General features: G+C 42.7%; 1 protein-coding gene across 1 annotated transcript in view; it reads right to left on the reverse strand.

Annotated features, from left to right (window-relative positions):
* Positions 1 to 17711, reverse strand: part of LOC106568920 (protein CutA homolog) — a 34315-nt gene that overhangs the window by 10434 nt on the left and 6170 nt on the right. Inside the window, exon 3 of the mRNA XM_014139756.2 lies at positions 4713 to 4772. Coding sequence (XP_013995231.1) covers positions 4713 to 4772 — 60 coding nt within the window. The remainder of the gene's footprint in view (positions 1 to 4712; positions 4773 to 17711) is intronic.

Here is a 17711-nt window from a genome sequence, read left to right on the forward strand (position 1 = left end):
ACCTGGATGCCTGATAAGCAGAACAAGAGAAGGGTGTTCGTGGAGCAGCTGGAAAAGGCACTTGAAACCCCACACATTCAAAGAAAGGAGCACCTCCCTCGCACAGCTGCCTCTACAGTGCTTGTGAAAGCTGTTCAGGGGGCTGAATCTTGCACTGATCCACCTGAGGCTGCAGCTGGAGCAGGCAAGAGGAGGAGATGCCAATTCTGCCCCCCAAAGGAGGACTGTAAAACAAATACTATGTGCTGCACATGTGAGAAATACATCTGCAAGGTCCGTGCACACACACTTGCATACTGTCCTACATGTGCTAATTAGAGTTGATTGATTTATGTTCTTCAATTTTTTGTTTTGTATCTATTATCTTATTATATACTTATTTATTGTTGTTGTTTATACACCTTGTGGGTGGGGGCAATGATTCAAAAAATGGGAGAAGACTAGTATTTTGTAGTTGAATTCCTCATTGTGCAGTATATAAGAATATATCACTATGTTACCAAAAAGTTCAAGATTGTTATTGTTTCACTTCAATAAAATGCATTCAAAACTGCCTTCTGCACATTTCTGCTACTTTCTTAGGCTATACAAGTGCTATCTCTTGCTAAAAAAATTATGTTTACACCTCTGCAGTACCTTTAGCAATAACAATAATAATAATAATAATCAACCTCTACTTTAGTAAAGAAAACAATTATGACAGGTGTGTCGTAAAAAAAATGAGTGGTGTCCACTGATTAAATGCAGTCTTTCTGTCACGTCCTGACCATAGTAAGATGTTATTTTCTATGGTAGAGTAGGTCAGGGCGTGACAGGGGGTGTTTTGTGTTTTTCTATGTTTTGTATATCTATGTTTAGGTTCTAGTTTTTCTATTTCTATGTTTTTTTTGGGGGGGGGATGATCTCCAATTAGAGGCAGCTGGTCCTCGTTGTCTCTAATTGGAGATCATACTTAAGTAGGCGTTTTTTCCACCTGTGTTTGTGGGTAGTTGTCTTCTGTTTAGTTTATGTACCTGACAGAACTGTGCGCTTTAGTTCTCTCTTTGTTATTTTTTCTTTAGTGTTTAAAATAAATATTCATCATGAGCAATCAACACGCTGCGCTTTGGTCCCTCTCTCTACGACAGCCGTTACACTTTCTGCATTGTGAAGAGGGAAAACCCAGATATTCACAAAGTTTGTGATGAATGACAGGTTGTTTCTTCATGCAAAATAGATTTGGGGTTTAAAATTCAATTAAGCTGCTTTATTTTATGGGTTTAGTGAAGTCGGGTCATTTTTTACCCTTAGGACAAGGGGAGTATACAGAATGTTAAAACCTCTTCGGGATAGAGGGCAGTATTTTCACGGCCGGATGAAAAACGTACCCAAATTAACCTCTCTGGGCCAGTGGGACGCTACTCAACAGCCATTGTAATCCCGTGGCGCGATATTCAAATACCTTAGAAATGCTATTACTTCAATTTCTCAAACATATTACTATTTTACACCATTTTAAAGACAAGACTCTTGTTAATCTAACCACACTGTCCGATTTCAAAAAGGCTTTACAACGAAAGCAAAACATTAGATTATGTCAGCAGAGTACCCAGCCAGAAATAATCAGACACCCATTTTTCAAGCTAGCATATAATGTCACATAAACCCAAACCACAGCTAAATGCAGCACTAACCTTTGATGATCTTCATCAGATGACAATCCTAGGACATTATGTTATACAATACATGCATGTTTTGTTCAATCAAGTTCATATTATATCAAAAAACAGCTTTTTACATTAGCATGTGACTAGCATGTGACTAGCATTCCCACCGAACACTTCCGGTGAATTTACTAAATTACTCACGATAAACGTTCAAAAAACATAACAATTATTTTAAGAATTATAGATACAGAACTCCTTTATGCACTCGCTATGTCCGATTTTAAAATAGCTTTTCGGTGAAAGCACATTTTGCAATATTCTGAGTAGATAGCCCGGCCATCACAGGGCTAGCTATTTTGACACCCACCAAGTGTGGTACTCACCAAACTCCGATTTACTATTAGAAAAGTTTGATTACCTTTGCTGTTCTTCGTCAGAATGCACTCCCAGGACTTCTACTTCAATAACAAATGTCGGTTTGGTTCAAAATAATCCATAGTTATATCCAAATAGCGGCGTTTTGTTCGTGCGTTCAAGACACTATCCGAAGGGTAAAGAAGGGTGACGCGCCCGATGCGTTTCGTGACAAAAAATTTCAAAATATTCCATTACCGTACCTCGAAGCATGTGAAACGCTGTTTAAAATCAATTTTTATGCTATTTTTCTCGTAAAAAAGCGATAATATTCCAACCGGAAGTTGTTGTTTTCGTTCAAAGAGAGCGAAAGTAAACATGGTGTCGGCTGGTGCACGCGCCTCCAGTCTCATTGTCCTCAGATCGACCACTTACCAAATGCGCTAATGTTTTTCAGCCATGGCCTGCAAAGCCACCATTCATCGTTCTGGCGCCTTCTGAGAGCCTATGGGAGCGTTAGAAAATGTCACGTTATGCCAGAGATCCCCTGTTTTGGTTAGAGATGATCAAGAAGGCCATGAAATGGTCAGAGAGAGCGCTTCCTGTTTGGAATCTTCTCAGGTTTTGGCCTGCCAAATGAGTTCTGTTATACTCACAGACACCATTCAAACAGTTTTAGAATCTTTAGGGTGTTTTCTATCCAACTGCTCGGCCTCCGACCGCAAGGCACTACAGAGGGTAGTGCGTACGACCCAGTACATCACTTGGGCTAAGCTGCCTACCATCCAGGACCTCTACACCAGGCGGTGTCAGAGGAAGGCCCTAAAAATTGTCAAAGACCCCAGCCACCCCAGTCATAGACTGTTCTCTCTACTACCGCATGGAAAGCGGTACCGGAGTGACAAGCCTAGGACAAAAAAGGCTTCTCAACAGTTTTTCCCCCCCAAGCCATAAGACTCCTGATCAGGTAATCAAATGGCTACCCGGACTATTTGCATTGTGTGCCCCCCCCCAAAGCCCCCCCAAACCCTCTTTTTACGCTGCTGCTACTCTCTGTTTATCATATATGCATAGTCACTTTAACTATACATTCATGTACATACTACCTCAATTGGGCCCGACCAACCAGTGCTCCCGCACATTGGCTAATCGGGCTATCTGCATTGTGTCCCGCCACCCACCACCCACCAACCCCTCTTTTACGTTACTGCTAGTCTCTGTTCATCATATATGTATAGTCACTTTAACCATATCTACATGTACATACTACCTCAATCAGCCTCACTAACCGGTGTCTGTATGTAGCCTCGCTACTTTTATAGCCTCGCTACTGTATATAGCCTGTCTTTTTACTGTCGTTTTTATTTCTTTACTTACCTATTGTTCACCTAACACCTTTTTTTGCACTATTGGTTAGAGCCTGTAAGTAAGCATTTCACTGTAAGGTCTACACCTGTTGTATTCGGCGCACATGACAAATAAACTTTGATGTTATTTGATTTGATTTTTGGGAGAGATATTGATTCTTGAAGAATTGGTTTTCTTCCATATTGTTATAGTGTTCTTAACTATGAAGATGTTAATATTCTTAGCTTTATCCTTTGAAAATAGACATGTGAAAAGATTCAGTGGGTGAGCATGTGTATCTTCAATAATTACCCATTGTTCCTCTTTAGTGCACTTAACAATAAGTCTTGGGTGGCGAGTTGATATAATTCCAAGTCTCAGTAGTTTCCTTAGCAAAGGATATCCACACTCAGGAAGGGTGTGTGTGTGTGTGTGTGTGTGTGAGTGTGTGGGTTGGTTCTTCTATCCTTGTGCGGACCTAAAATCCCCAAAAGTCCCCACAAGGATAGTAAAAACAAGGATAGTAAATTCTCCCTTGTGGGGAAAATTCCCTCATCCCAAGAGGACAAAGGCTATTTTAAGCTTAGGGGTTAGGTTTAGGGTTAGGGTTACAGTTAGTGTTACAATTTGGGTTAGGGTAAAGGTAAGGGGTTAGGTTTAGGATTACAGTTAGTGTTACAGTTTGGGTTAGGGTAAAGGTAAGGGTTAGGTTTAGGGTTACAGTTCGTGTTACAGTTTGGGTTAGGGTAAAGGTAAGTGGTTTAGGGTTACAGTTCGTGTTACAGTTTGGGTTAGGGTAAAGGGTTAGGTTTAGGGTTACAGTTAGTGTTACAGTTTGGGTTAGGGTAAAGGTAAGGGGTTAGGTTTAGGGTTAGGGTTACAGTTAGTGTTACAGTTTGAGTTAGGGTAAAAGTAAGGGGCTTACCTTTACCCTAACCCAAACTGTAACACTAACTGTAACCCTAAACCTAACCCTTTACCCTAACCCAAACTGTAACACGAACTGTAACCCTAAACCTAACCCCTTACCTTTACCCTAAGGTGTGTGTGTGTGTGTGTGTGTGTGTGTGTGTGTGTGTGTGTGTGTGTGTGTGTGTGTGTGTGTGTGTGTGTGTGTGTGTGTGTGTGTGTGTGTGTGTGTGTGTGTGTGTGTGTGTGTGTGTATGTGTGTTTATCCTGTGTGGCTCAGTTGGTAGAGAATGGTGCTTGCAATGCCAGGGTTGTGCTTGCAATGCCAGGATTAGCTTCCCTTGGGGCAACCAGTAGGGAAAATGTATGTACTCACTACTGTAAGTTGCTCTGGATAAGAGAATCTGCTAAAATTGAAAAATGTGTGTGAGCCAGACTGGCACTGGCAGTACTTACATGGTGGAGGTCCTGGGCAGAATATTGATGCATGCTGCCATCCTCCTCTCCATAATGGCTCTGTGGGAGAGAACAGGAAGGAAGGGAGAAGAGGAGAGAGACAGCAACAATTATGATATCATTCAGGTGTGTTGTTATTTTAAAGAATATTTGGCCTATTTAGTATATGGCCCAGGGCCGTGCACAGAGCTTTCAGGGGACACGTGCTGAAACTGTACAAATGAATATCTCAAAATTCACAGCATACCAACTGCTTCTGTAGCGAAAATGTTACCATTTTTGAGAATAGGCCTTTTTAATTCTGCAACAGCACACTCACTCATCACAAATTGTAAGCAAGCTAGTTACAGTGCCTCCTAAAGATATGATTGACATCGGGAAAAGATGGTCATTCATATTGATGATTGATTTTAAATCTGTTAGTTAGCTAGCTCAATTTGTTTTATAATTGTGATTTATCTCCAATGCTCTTAAATAACAACTTCATAATATACACTGAACAACATCCAACAATTTCAAAGATTTTACTGACTTACAGTTCATATAAGGAAATCAGTCAAGTGAAATAAATGTATTAGGCTCTAATCTATAGATTTCACATGACTGGGAATACAGATATGCATATCTTGGTCAAAGATACCTTAAAAAAAAGTAGGGGCGTGGATGAGAAAACCTTTCAGTATCTGGTGTGACCACAATTTTCTTCATGCAGCATGACACATCTCCTTCGTACAGAGTTGATCAGGCTGTCGATTGTGCCCTGTGGAATATTGTCCCACTCCTCTTCAATGGCTGTGTGAAGTTTCTGGATATTGGCAGGAACTGGAACACGGTGCCGTACACGTCATCCAGAGCATCCCAAACATGCTCAATGGGTGACATGTCTGAGTACGCAGACCATGGAAAAACTTGGACATTTTCAGCTTCCAGGATTTGTGTACGGATCCTTGTGACATTGGGCCATGCATTATCATGTTGAAACAGGAGTTGATGCCGGCGGATGAATGGCATGACCGTGGGCCTCAGGATCTCGCCACGGTATCTCTGTGCATTCAAATTTCCATTGATAAAATGCAATTGTGTTCATTGTCTGTAGCTTATGCCTGCCCATACCACAACCCCACCCTCACCATGGGACACTCTGGTCACAACTCTGACATCAGCAAACCCGTTCGCACACACGACGCCACACACGCTGTATGCAATCTTCCGGGTACAGTTGACACCGAGTTTCATTTGAGAAGAGCACACTTCTCCAGAGTGCCAGTGGCCATCAAAAGTGAGCATTTGCCCACTGAAGTCGGTTATGAAGCCAAACAACATTCAGATCAAGACCCTGGTGAGGACGACGAGCACGCAGATGACCGTCCTTGAGACAGTTTGTGCAGAAATTATTTGGTTGTGCAAACCCACAGTTTCATCAGCTGTCCGGGTGGCTGGTCTCAGACGATCCCGCAGGTGAAGAAGCCGGATGTGGAGGTCCTCAGCTGGCATGGTTACATGTGATCTGAGGTTGTGAGGCCGGTTGGATGTACTGCCAAATTCTCTAAAATGACGTTGGAGGCGGTTTATAGTAAAGAAGTGAACATTAAATTATCTGGCAACAGCTCTGGTGGACACTCCTGCATTCAGCATTCCAATTGCACCCTCCATCAAAACTTAAGACACCTGTGACATTGTGTTGTGTAACAAAACGGCACATTTTAGAGTGGAATTTATAGTCCCCAGCACAAGGTGCACCTGTGTAATGATCATGCTGTTTAATCAGCTTCTTGATATGCCACATCTGACAGGTGGATGGATTATCTTGGCAAAGGAGAAATGTTCACTAACAGGGATGTAAACAAATTTGCGCACAAAATTTGAGAGAAATAAGCTTTCCGTGGGTATGGACATTTTGGGGATCTTTTATTTCAGGGGATGAAACATGGGACCAACACTTTACATGTGATGTTTATATTTTTGTTTTGTATAATATTACTAATCTTCTAAATCAATATACTGTATATAAGGCTGGCTGGCTATCAACCTTTGTGGATATTTTAGTATATGGTGGTTAGCTAGAGTCTAGACGACCTGTGTTGCTGCTCAATATCCTCATTTTGAAAACATGTCCTTAATACTACTGCTTTAACCTGAGAGGATGGATGGAGGGAAGAACATTTACATTTTGGAGCAGCTCGTTTGAAACCTACTCAGTGTTCTCTCCAATTAGGGCCATGTTAAAAAGAGAACAGCTCATCTACATTCACGACAGACCAGGGTTGGGCTCAATTCTAGGCAGTCAATTCAGGAAATAAACTGAAATACCAACAAAAATCGAATTAAATGTATTTGTCACATGCCGAATACAACAGTTATACTGTAGATCTTACCATGAAGTGCTTACTTATGAGCTCTTTCCTAACAATTCAGATTCAAAAAGTAAGAAAAAGTAAGAGGTTGAGGTAATTGAGGTAATATGTACAGTTACAAGTACAAACATGTTCCTTCTTCCTTAAGGAGATACATACAGTTGAAGTCGAAGGTTTACATACACCTTCGCCGAATTCATTTAATCTCAGTTTTTCACAATTCCTGACATTTAATCCAAGTAAAATTTCCCTGGCTTAGGTCAGTTAGGATCACCACTTTATTTTAAGAATGTGAAATGTCAGAATAATAGTAGAGAAAATGATTTATTTCAGATTTTATTTCTTTCATCACATTCCCAGTGGGTCAGAAGTTTACATACACTCAATTACTATTTGGTAGCATTGCCTTTAAATTGTTTAACTTGGGTCAAACATTTTGGGTCGCCTTCCACAAGCTTCCCACAGTAAGTTGGGTGAATTTTGGCCCATTCCTCCTGACAGAGCTGGTGTAACTGAATAAGGTTTGTAGGCCTCCTTGCTCGCACACGCTTTTTCAGGTCTGCCCACAAATGTTCTATAGGATTGAGGTCAGGGCTTTGTGATGGCCACTCCAATACCTTGACTTTGTTGTCCATAGGCCATTTTTCCACAACTTTGGAAGTATACATTGGGTCATTGTCCATTTGCGACCAAGCTTTAACTTCCTGACTGATGTCTTGAGATGTTGCTTCAATATACCCACATAATGTCCTCCCTCATGATGCCATTTATTTTATGAAGTGCACCAGTCCCTCCTGCAGCAAAGCACCCCCACAACATGATGCTGCCACCCCTGGGCTTCACGGTTGGGATGGTGTTCTTCGGCTTGCAAGCCTCCCTCTTTTTCCTCCAAACATAACGATGGTCATTACGGCCAAACAGTTCTATTTTTGTTTCATCAGACCAGAGGACATTTCTCCAAAAGCACAACCCATGTGCAGTTGCAAACCGTAGTCTGGCTTTTTTATGGTGGTTTTGGAGCAGTGGCTTCTTCCTTGCTGAGCGGCCTTTCAGGTTATGTCGACATAGGACTTGTTTTACTGTCGATATAGATACTTTTGTACCTGTTTCCTCCAGCATCTTCACAGGGTCCTTTGCTGTTGTTCTGGGATTGATTTGCACTTTTCGCACCAAAGTATGTTAATCTCTTGGAGACAGAATGTGTCTCCTTCCTGAGCGCTATGACGGCTGTGTGGTCCCATGGTGTTTATACTTCCTTACTATTGTTTGTACAGATGAAAGTGGTACCTTCTGGCGTTTGGAAATTGCTCCCAAGGATGAACAAGACTTGTGGAGGTCTACAATTTTTTTTATGTCAATTAGCCTATCAGAAGCTTCTGAAGCCATGACATCATTTTTGGGCATTTTACAAGCTGTTTAAAGGCAAAGTCAACTTAGTGTATGTAAACTTCTGACCCACTGGAATTGTGACAGTGAATTATAAGTGAAATAATCTGTTTGTAAACAATTGTTGGAAGAATTACTTGTATCATGCACAAGTAGATGTTCTAACCGACTTGCCAAAACTATAGTTTGTTAACAAGAAATTTGTGGAGTGGTTGAAAAACGAGTTTTAATGATTCCAACCTAAGTTTATGTCAGGTGTGTAGCAAAGTCGGGTGCAGGAGAGAAGAGATTTGTGAACAGGCGTAGACGTTGAGGCAAAAGTGCAAAACAGTCACAATAATTATGTTTAACAATAAACATCTTCGTGAAATACCACGGAAAAACATACCAGTCTGGCGCGTCAACAATAAACACGTAACACAAACAATCTTTCACAAAGACATAATGGGGACAGAGGAATAAATACATGTAGATTGATTGGGGAATGAAAACCAGGTGTGCAGGGAACAAGACAAAACAAATGGATACATGAAAATTGGAGTGGCGATGGCTAGAAAGTCGGTGACGTCGACCGCCGAACGTGGAGAGGAGCCGATTTCGGCGGAAGTCGTGACAGAGTATGTAAACTTCCGACTTCAACTGTACATTTACATTTAAGTCATTTAGCAGACGCTCTTATCCAGAGCGACTTACAAATTGGTGCATTCACCTTATGATATCCAGTGGAACAACCACTTTACAATAGTGCATCTAAATCTTTTAAGGGGGGGGGGTTAGAAGGATTACTTTATCCTATCCTAGGTATTTTTTTTTTTATTTATTTTATTTCACCTTTATTTAACCAGGTAGGCAAGTTGAGAACAAGTTCTCATTTACAATTGCGACCTGGCCAAGATAAAGCAAAGCAGTTCGACAACATACAAAAACACAGAGTTACACATGGAGTAAAACAACATACAATCAATGATGCAGTAGAAGAAAATAAAAATAAAAAAAATAAAAAATAAAAATAAAAATAAAGTATAGCAAGAAAAACACTGGAATGGTAGATTTGTAGTTTGAAGAAAGTTCAGAGATAAAATATAAATAATATGGTGCAAAGGAGCAAAATAAATTAAATAAATAAATACAGTAGGGGAAGAGGTAGTAGTATTCCTTAAAGAGGTGGGGTTTCAGGTGTCTCCGGAAGGTGGTGACTGACTCCGCTGTCCTGGCGTCGTGAGGGAGCTTGTTCCACCATTGGGGTGCCAGAGCAGCGAACAGTTTTGACTGGGCTGAGCGGGAACTGTGCTTCCTCAGAGGTAGGGGGGCCAGCAGGCCAGAGGTGGATGAACACAGTGCCCTTGTTTGGGTGTAGGGCCTGATCAGAGCCTGAAGGTATGGAGGTGCCGTTCCCTTCACAGCTCCGTAGGCAATCACCATGGTCTTGTAGCGGATGCGAGCTTCAACTGGAAGCCAGTGGAGAAAGCGGAGGAGCGGGGTGACGTGAGAGAACTTGGGAAGGTTGAACACCAGACGGGCTGCGGCGTTCTGGATGAGTTGTAGGGGTTTAATGGCACAGGCAGGGAGCCCAGCCAACAGCGAGTTGCAGTAATCCAGACGGGAGATGACAAGTGCCTGGATTAGGACCTGCGCCGCTTCCTGTGTGAGGCAGGGTCGTACTCTGCGAATGTTGTAGAGCATGAACCTACAGGATCGGGTCACCGCCTTGATGTTAGTGGAGAATGACAGGGTGTTGTCCAGGATCACGCCAAGGTTCTTAGCACTCTGGGAGGAGGACACAAGGGAGTTGTCAACCGTGATGGCGAGATGTACATGTAAACTACCGTTGAAACGTTTGGGGTCACTTAGAAATGTCCTTGTTTTTTAAAGAAAATCTATTTTTTTGTCCATTAAAATAACATCAAATTGATCAGAAATACATTGTTAATGTTGTAAATGACTATTGTAGCTGGAAACAGCAGATTTCTTATGGAATATCTACCATAGGCGTACAGAGGCCCATTATCAGCAATCATCACTCCTGTGTTCCAATGGCACGTTGTGTTAGCTAATCCAAGTTTATATTTTTTAAAAGTCAAATTGGTCATTAGAAAACCATTTTGTAATTGTGTTAGCACAGCTGAAAACTGTTGTTCTGATTAAAGAAGCAATAAAACGGGCCTTTAGACTAGTTGAGTATCTGGAGCATCAGCATTTGTGGGTTCGATTACAGGCTCAAAATGGCCAGAAACAAAGTCTTTCTTCTGAAAATCGTCAGTCTATTCTTGTTCTGAGAAAATGAAGGCTATTCTGTGTGAGAAATTGCCAAGAAACTGAAGATCTTGTACAACGCTGTGTACTACTCCCTTCACAGAACAGCGCAAACTGGCTCTAAGCAGAATAGATAGAGGAGTGGGAGGCCCCGGTGCACAATTGAGCAAGAGGACAAGTATATTAGAGTGTCTAGTTTGAGAAACAGACGCCTCACAAGTCCTCAACTGGCAGCTTCATTAAATAGTACCCGCAAAACAGCAGTCTCAACATCAACAGTGAAGAGACGACTCCTGCTGGCCTTCTAGGCAGAGTTGCAAAGAAAAAGCCATATCTCAGACATCTGACCAACATTCTGAAGGCACAGGGGGGAAAGGAGATCAAAATCCACGGCCAGTCCATTTGATTCGTCCAGGACCTGTCTGCTAGGCTTAAGAAAAACAATGCAATCAATACATTCCGATCAGACAGTGTAAGGGCTGTCGTCGGAAGAAGACCAAAATGCAGCGGAGTTAGTGTTCGTCACATATTTAATTACGGCAAGAACACTATACAGTACAAAACAATAAACAGACAACCTGTCACGTTTAACACAGTAACACGTACAGAAACAATTACCCACAAAACCCCAACGGAAAAACATGCACTTATGTGTGACTCCCAATCAACAACAACGAACTTCAGCTGTGCCTGATTTGGGAGCCACACACGGCCCAAAACAAAGAAATACAAACACATAGAAACAGAACATAGAACGCCCACCCAATGTAACACCCTGGCCTAACCAAAATAAAGAACAAAAAACCCCTCTCTATGGCCAGGGCGTTACAGTACCCCCCCCCAAGGTGCGGACTCCGGCCGCAAAACCTGACACTGAAGGGGAGGGTCTGGGTGGGCCTTCTTACGGCGGCGGCTCAGGTGCGGGACGTGGCCTCTGCCCCACCCTTGGCGTCGCCCTCTTAGGTGGCGCACCTGGCCGCACCGAAGGTCTGGTGGGCGACCCTGTCTTCGCCCGGCTGGCGGGGGTTGTGCTTGCAATGCCAGGATTAGCTTCCCTTGGGGCAACCAGTAGGGAAAATGTATGTACTCACTACTGTAAGTCGCTCTGGATAAGAGAATCTGCTAAAATTGAAAAATGTGTGTGAGCCAGACTGGCACTGGTAGTACTTACATGCGATGGCTGCGCCAGCCGGGAGCAGCCATCGCCGCCCGCCAGCCGGGCGCAGCAAGGGTCACTCGCCAGCCGGGCACAGCAAGGGACACCCGCCAGCCGGGCCCAGCCATCGCCGCCCGCAAGCCGGGCGCAGCCAGGGTCGTCCGCAAAACCCCAACGGAAGAACATGCACTTATGTGTGACTCCCAATCAACAACAACGAACTTCAGCTGTGCCTGATTTGGGAGCCACACATGGCCCAAAACAAAGAAATACAAACACATAGAAACAGAACATAGAACGCCCACCCAATGTAACACCCTGGCCTAACCAAAATAAAGAACAAATAACCCTCTCTATGTCCAGGGCGTTACAGACAGTCACTGGAGGGAAAAGGAATCAAATCTCAACTCTGCTTCCTGGCAATGCTGTGGGTATGGAAGGCAAGGAAAAGGATGGAATTCACAAGCGCTGATGAAGCCCTAATCAAGCTTCAACTGGCAGATTCATTGAATAGTACCGGCAAAACACCATTCAACACCATCAACAGTGAAGAGGCGACAGTCACGACCGTCGTATGAATAATTGGACAGCGTGAGTAGAGCGTGAGTAGAGTTCCACATTTTAACCTGTTTGGGATAGGGGGCAGTATTTTCACGTCCGGATAAAAAACGTACCCGATTTAATCTGGTTACCACTCCTACCCAGTAACTAGAATATGCATAGAGTGCATATCGAGTGCATAGAGGAGTAATGTATCTATAATTCTTAAAATAATTGTTATGCTTTTTGTGAACGTTTATCGTGAGTAATTTAGTAAATTGTTAGTAAATTCGCCGGAAGTTTGCGGGGGGTATGCTATTATTCTGGCTTGGTACTCTGCTGACATAATCTAATGTTTTGCTTTCGTTGTAAAGCCTTTTTGAAATCGGACAGTGTGGTTAGATTAACGAGAGTCTTGTCTTTAAATAGCTGTAAAATAGTCATATGTTTGAGAAATTGAAGTAATAGGATTTTTAAGGTATTTGAAAATCGCGCCACAGGCTTCAACTAGCTGTTACGTAGGTGGGACGAATTCGTCCCGCCTAGCCCATAGAGGTTAATGATAGTGAAACTTCCAAAACAACAAAGATATAACGATTGTGAAATACACTGCTCCAAAAAATAAAGGGAACACTTAAACAACACAATGTAACTCCAAGTCAATCACACTTCTGTGAAATCAAACTGTCCACTTAGGAAGAAACACCGATTGACAATAAATTTCACATGCTGTTGTGCAAATGGAATAGACAACAGGTGGAAATTATAGGCAATTAGCAAGACACCCCCAATAAAGGAGTGGTTCTGCAGGTGGTGACCACAGACCACTTCTCAGTTCCTATGCTTCCTGGCTGATGTTTTGGTAACTTTTGAATGCTGGCGGTGCTTTCACTCTAGTGGTAGCATGAGACGGAGTCTACAACCCACACAAGTGGCTCAGATAGTGCAGCTCATCCAGGATGGCACATCAATGCGAGCTGTGGCAAGAAGGTTTTGCTGTGTCTGTCAGCATAGTGTCCAGAGCATGGAGGCGCTACCAGGAGACAGGCCAGTACATCAGGAGATGTGGACGAGGCCGTAGGAGGGCAACAACCCAGCAGCAGGACCGCTACCTCCGCCTTTGTGCAAGGAGGAGCAGGAGGAGCACTGCCAGAGCCCTGCAAAATGACCTCCAGCATGCCACAAATGTGCATGTGTCTGCTCAAACGGTCAGAAACAGACTCCATGAGGGTGGTATGAGGGCCCGACGTCCACAGGTGGGGGTTGTGCTTACAGCCCAACACCGTGCAGGACGTTTGGCATTTGCCAGAGAACACCAAGATTGGCAAATTCGCCACTGGCGCCCTGTGCTCTTCACAGATGAAAGCAGGTTCACACTGGGCACATGTGACAGACGTGACAGAGTCTGGAGACGCCGTGGAGAACGTTCTGCTGCCTGCAACATCCTCCAGCATGACCGGTTTGGCGATGGGTCAGTCATGGTGTGGGGTGGCATTTCTTTGGGGGGCCGCACAGCTCTCGATGTGCTCGCCAGAGGTAGCCTGACTGCCATTAGGTACCGAGATGAGATCCTCAGACCCCTTGTGAGACCATATGCTGGTGCGGTTGGCCCTGGGTTCCTCCTAATGCAAGACAATGCTAGACCTCATGTGGCTGGAGTGTGTCAGCAGTTCCTGCAAGAGGAAGGCATTGATGCTATGGACTTGCCCGCCCATTCCCCAGACCTGAATCCAATTGAGCACATCTGGGACATCATGTCTCGCTCCATCCACCAACGCCACGTTGCACCACAGGCTGTCCAGGAGTTGGCGGATGCTTTAGTCCAGGTCTGGGAGGAGATCCCTCAGGAGACCATCCGCCACCTCATCAGGAGCATGCCCAGGCGTTGTAGGGAGGTCATACAGGCACGTGGAGGCCACACACACTACTGAGCCTCATTTTGACTTGTTTTAAGGACATTACATCAAAGTTGGATCAGCCTGTAGTGTGGTTTTCCACTTTAATTTTGAGTGTGACTCCAAATCCAGACCTCCATGGGTTGATAAATTGGATTTCCATTGATTATTTTTGTGTGATTTTGTTGTCAGCACATTCAACTATGTAAAGAAAAAAGTATTTAATAAGAGTATTTCATTCATTCAGATCTAGGATGTGTTATTTTAGTGTTCCCTTTATTTTTTTGAGCAGTGTATGTAGCGCACATAGGCACTCATACAAAACAATATCCCACATAGCAGGTGGGAAAAAGGACACACTAAGTATGATCCCCAATTAGAGGTAACGATATTCAGCTGCCTCTAATTGGGAACCATACACACACACACCAACATAGAAATATAATACCTAGAAACCCCGTAGTCACGCCCTGACCTAAAACACCATAGAGAACCCCGAGGGCGTGACAGTGACTCCGGGATGCTGGCCTTCTAGGCAGAGTTGCAAAGAAAAAGCCATGTCTCTGTCCAGTGTCGGTTCTTTTGCCCATCTTAATATATATTTTTTGTATTTGCCAGTCTGAGATATGGCTTTTTCTTTGCAACTCTGCCTAGAAGGCCAGCATCCTGGAATCGCCTGTTTTTTACAATGGATAAAAGTAGAGACTCAGAGCTAGAAAATAGTATGTCATACAGTACAGTTAAGGAACAATGACAAAGTAATTCTGCTTTTAAAGTTGATAAACTTGTAACCTCACCTTTGAGAAAATGGCCCTTGAATGTTTTGGTAAACCTACTGGAGTACTCTTCTTTGTTTACACACATTCAGAATCTTTCACACCCTCTTGAACCTTTGCCCCGACCCCACCCATCTCTTTAACCTGTTATGGCTAGGGGGCAGTATTTTCACGGCTGGATAAAAAACGTACCCGATTTAATCTGGTTACCACTCCTACCCAGTAACTAGAATATGCATATACTTATTACATATGCATAGAAAACACCCTAAAGTTTCTAAAACTGTTTGAATGGTGTCTGTGAGTATAACAGAACTCATTTGGCAGGCAAAAAACGGAGAAGGTTTCATGCAGTAAGTGGCCTGTCTGACAAGGTGTCGTTCTTCTTGTCTGTTTATTGAAGAGTGAGGATCTTAGCTGTCCCGTGACACTTCCTACGGCTGCCATAGGGTCTCAGAAGGCGGTAAAAAGCTGAATCGTGGCTTTGCAGGCTCTGGCTGAAACAAAGTAGCGCGTTTGGGTAGTGGCTGGTTACAGTACTGTGAGACTCAGGCTCGTGCCCGCGTCGACCGAAAGCTTTGTTTACTTTCCTCTGTTTAGCTAAATGGACATTCCCGGTCGGAATATTATCGCTTTTTTACGAGAAAAATTGCATAAAAATGGATTTTAAACAGCGGTTGACATGCTTCGAAGTACGGTAATGGAATATTTAGATTTTTTTTGTCACGAATTGCGCCATGCGTGCGACCCTTATTTACCCTTTCAGATAGTGTCTGGAACGTACGAACAAAACACCGCAATTTGGATATAACGATGGATTATTTTGGACCAAACCAACATTTGTTATTGAAGTAGCAGTCCTGGGAGTGCATTCTGACGAAGACAACAAAAGGTAATCAAACTTTTATAATAGTAAATATGATATTGGTTAGTGCTAAACTTGCCGGGTGTCTAAATAGCTAGCCCTGTGATGCCGGGCTATGTACTTAGAATATTGCAAAATGTGCTTTCACCAAAAAGCTATTTTAAAATCGGACATATCGAGTGCATAGAGGAGTTCTGTATCTATAATTCTTAAAATAATTGTTATGCTTTTTTGAACGTTTATCGTGAGTAATTTAGTAAATTGTTAGCAAATTCCTCCGGAAATTATATGCTAGTTCTGAACGTCACATGCTAATGTAAAAAGCTGTTTTTTGATATAAATATGAACTTGATTGAACAAAACATGCATGTATTGTATAACATAATGTCCTAGGTGTGTCATCTGATGAAGATCATCAAAGGTTAGTGCTGCATTTAGCTGTCTTCTGGGTTTTTGTGACATTATATGCTAGCTTGAAAAATGGGTGTCTGATTATTTCTGGCTTGGTACTCTGCTGACATAATCTAATGTTTTGCTTTCGCTGTAAAGCCTTTTTGAAATCGGACATTTACTAAATTACTCACGATAAACGTTCACAAAAAGCATAACAATTATTTTAAGAATTATAGATACAGAACTCCTCTATGCACTCGATATGTCCGATTTTAAAATAGCTTTTCGGTGAAAGCACATTTTGCAATATTCTCAGTAGATAGCCCGGCATCACAGGGCTAGCTATTTAGACACCCAGCAAGTTTAGCACTCACCAAAGTCCGATTTACTATAAGAAAAATGTTATTACCTTTGGTGTTCTTCGTCAGAATGCACTCCCAGGACTTCTACTTCAATAACAAATGTTGGTTTGGTTCAAAATAATCCATAGTTAAGTTCAAATATCCTCTGTTTTGTTCATGCGTTCAAGACACTATCCTAATGGTAAATAAGGGTCACGAGCACGACGCATTTCGTGACAAAAACTTTCTAAATATTCCATTACCGTACTTCGAAGCATGTCAACTGCTGTTTAAAATCAATTTTATGCCATTTTTCTCGTAAAAAAGCGATAATATTCCGACCTGGAATCTGCGTTTAGGTAAAAAGACGAAAGAAAATAAAGCATGGGGTCGACTCGTGCACACGCCTAAGCCCATTGTCCTCTGATCGGCCACTTGCCAAAGGCGATAATGTGTTTCAGCCTGGGGCTGCCTCGATATCATTCAGCTTTTTCCCGGGTTCTGAGAGCCTATGGGAGCCGTAGGAAGTGTCACGTTACAGCAAAGATCCTCAGTCTTCAATAAAAAGAGCCAAGATGAAAAAGAACTTGTCAGACAGGCCACTTCCTGTTCAGAATCTTCTCAGGTTTTTGCCTGCCATATGAGTTCTGTTATACTCACAGACACCATTCAAACAGTTTTAGAAACTTTAGGGTGTTTTCTATCCAAAGCCAATAATGATATGCTTATTCTAGTTTCTGATTTCAGATGGTACGTTTTTTATCCGGCCGTGTAAATACTGCCCCCTACCCCCAACAGGTTAACAATGTTTTGGTTAGTTTCTAGCTTGTTAGCTAGCTAATGTTACGTAAACTGGCTAGCCAATTCAAATAATGATCATATCCTGTAGCTGACAATATCTTCACTTTAGCTCATTTGTCTTCATTATTACAGGAAAATAAACTTACAACAAGATCATTATTTACAAGTTAATGGAAAGCCAATTACAGAAAATTGCTTATGGTTGTGAGTGTGACAAAATAAAAGCAGGGCATTCTACC

This window comes from Salmo salar, chromosome ssa01, assembly GCF_905237065.1.
Source record: "Salmo salar chromosome ssa01, Ssal_v3.1, whole genome shotgun sequence".
In the NCBI taxonomy this organism is placed as follows: Eukaryota; Metazoa; Chordata; class Actinopteri; order Salmoniformes; family Salmonidae; genus Salmo; species Salmo salar.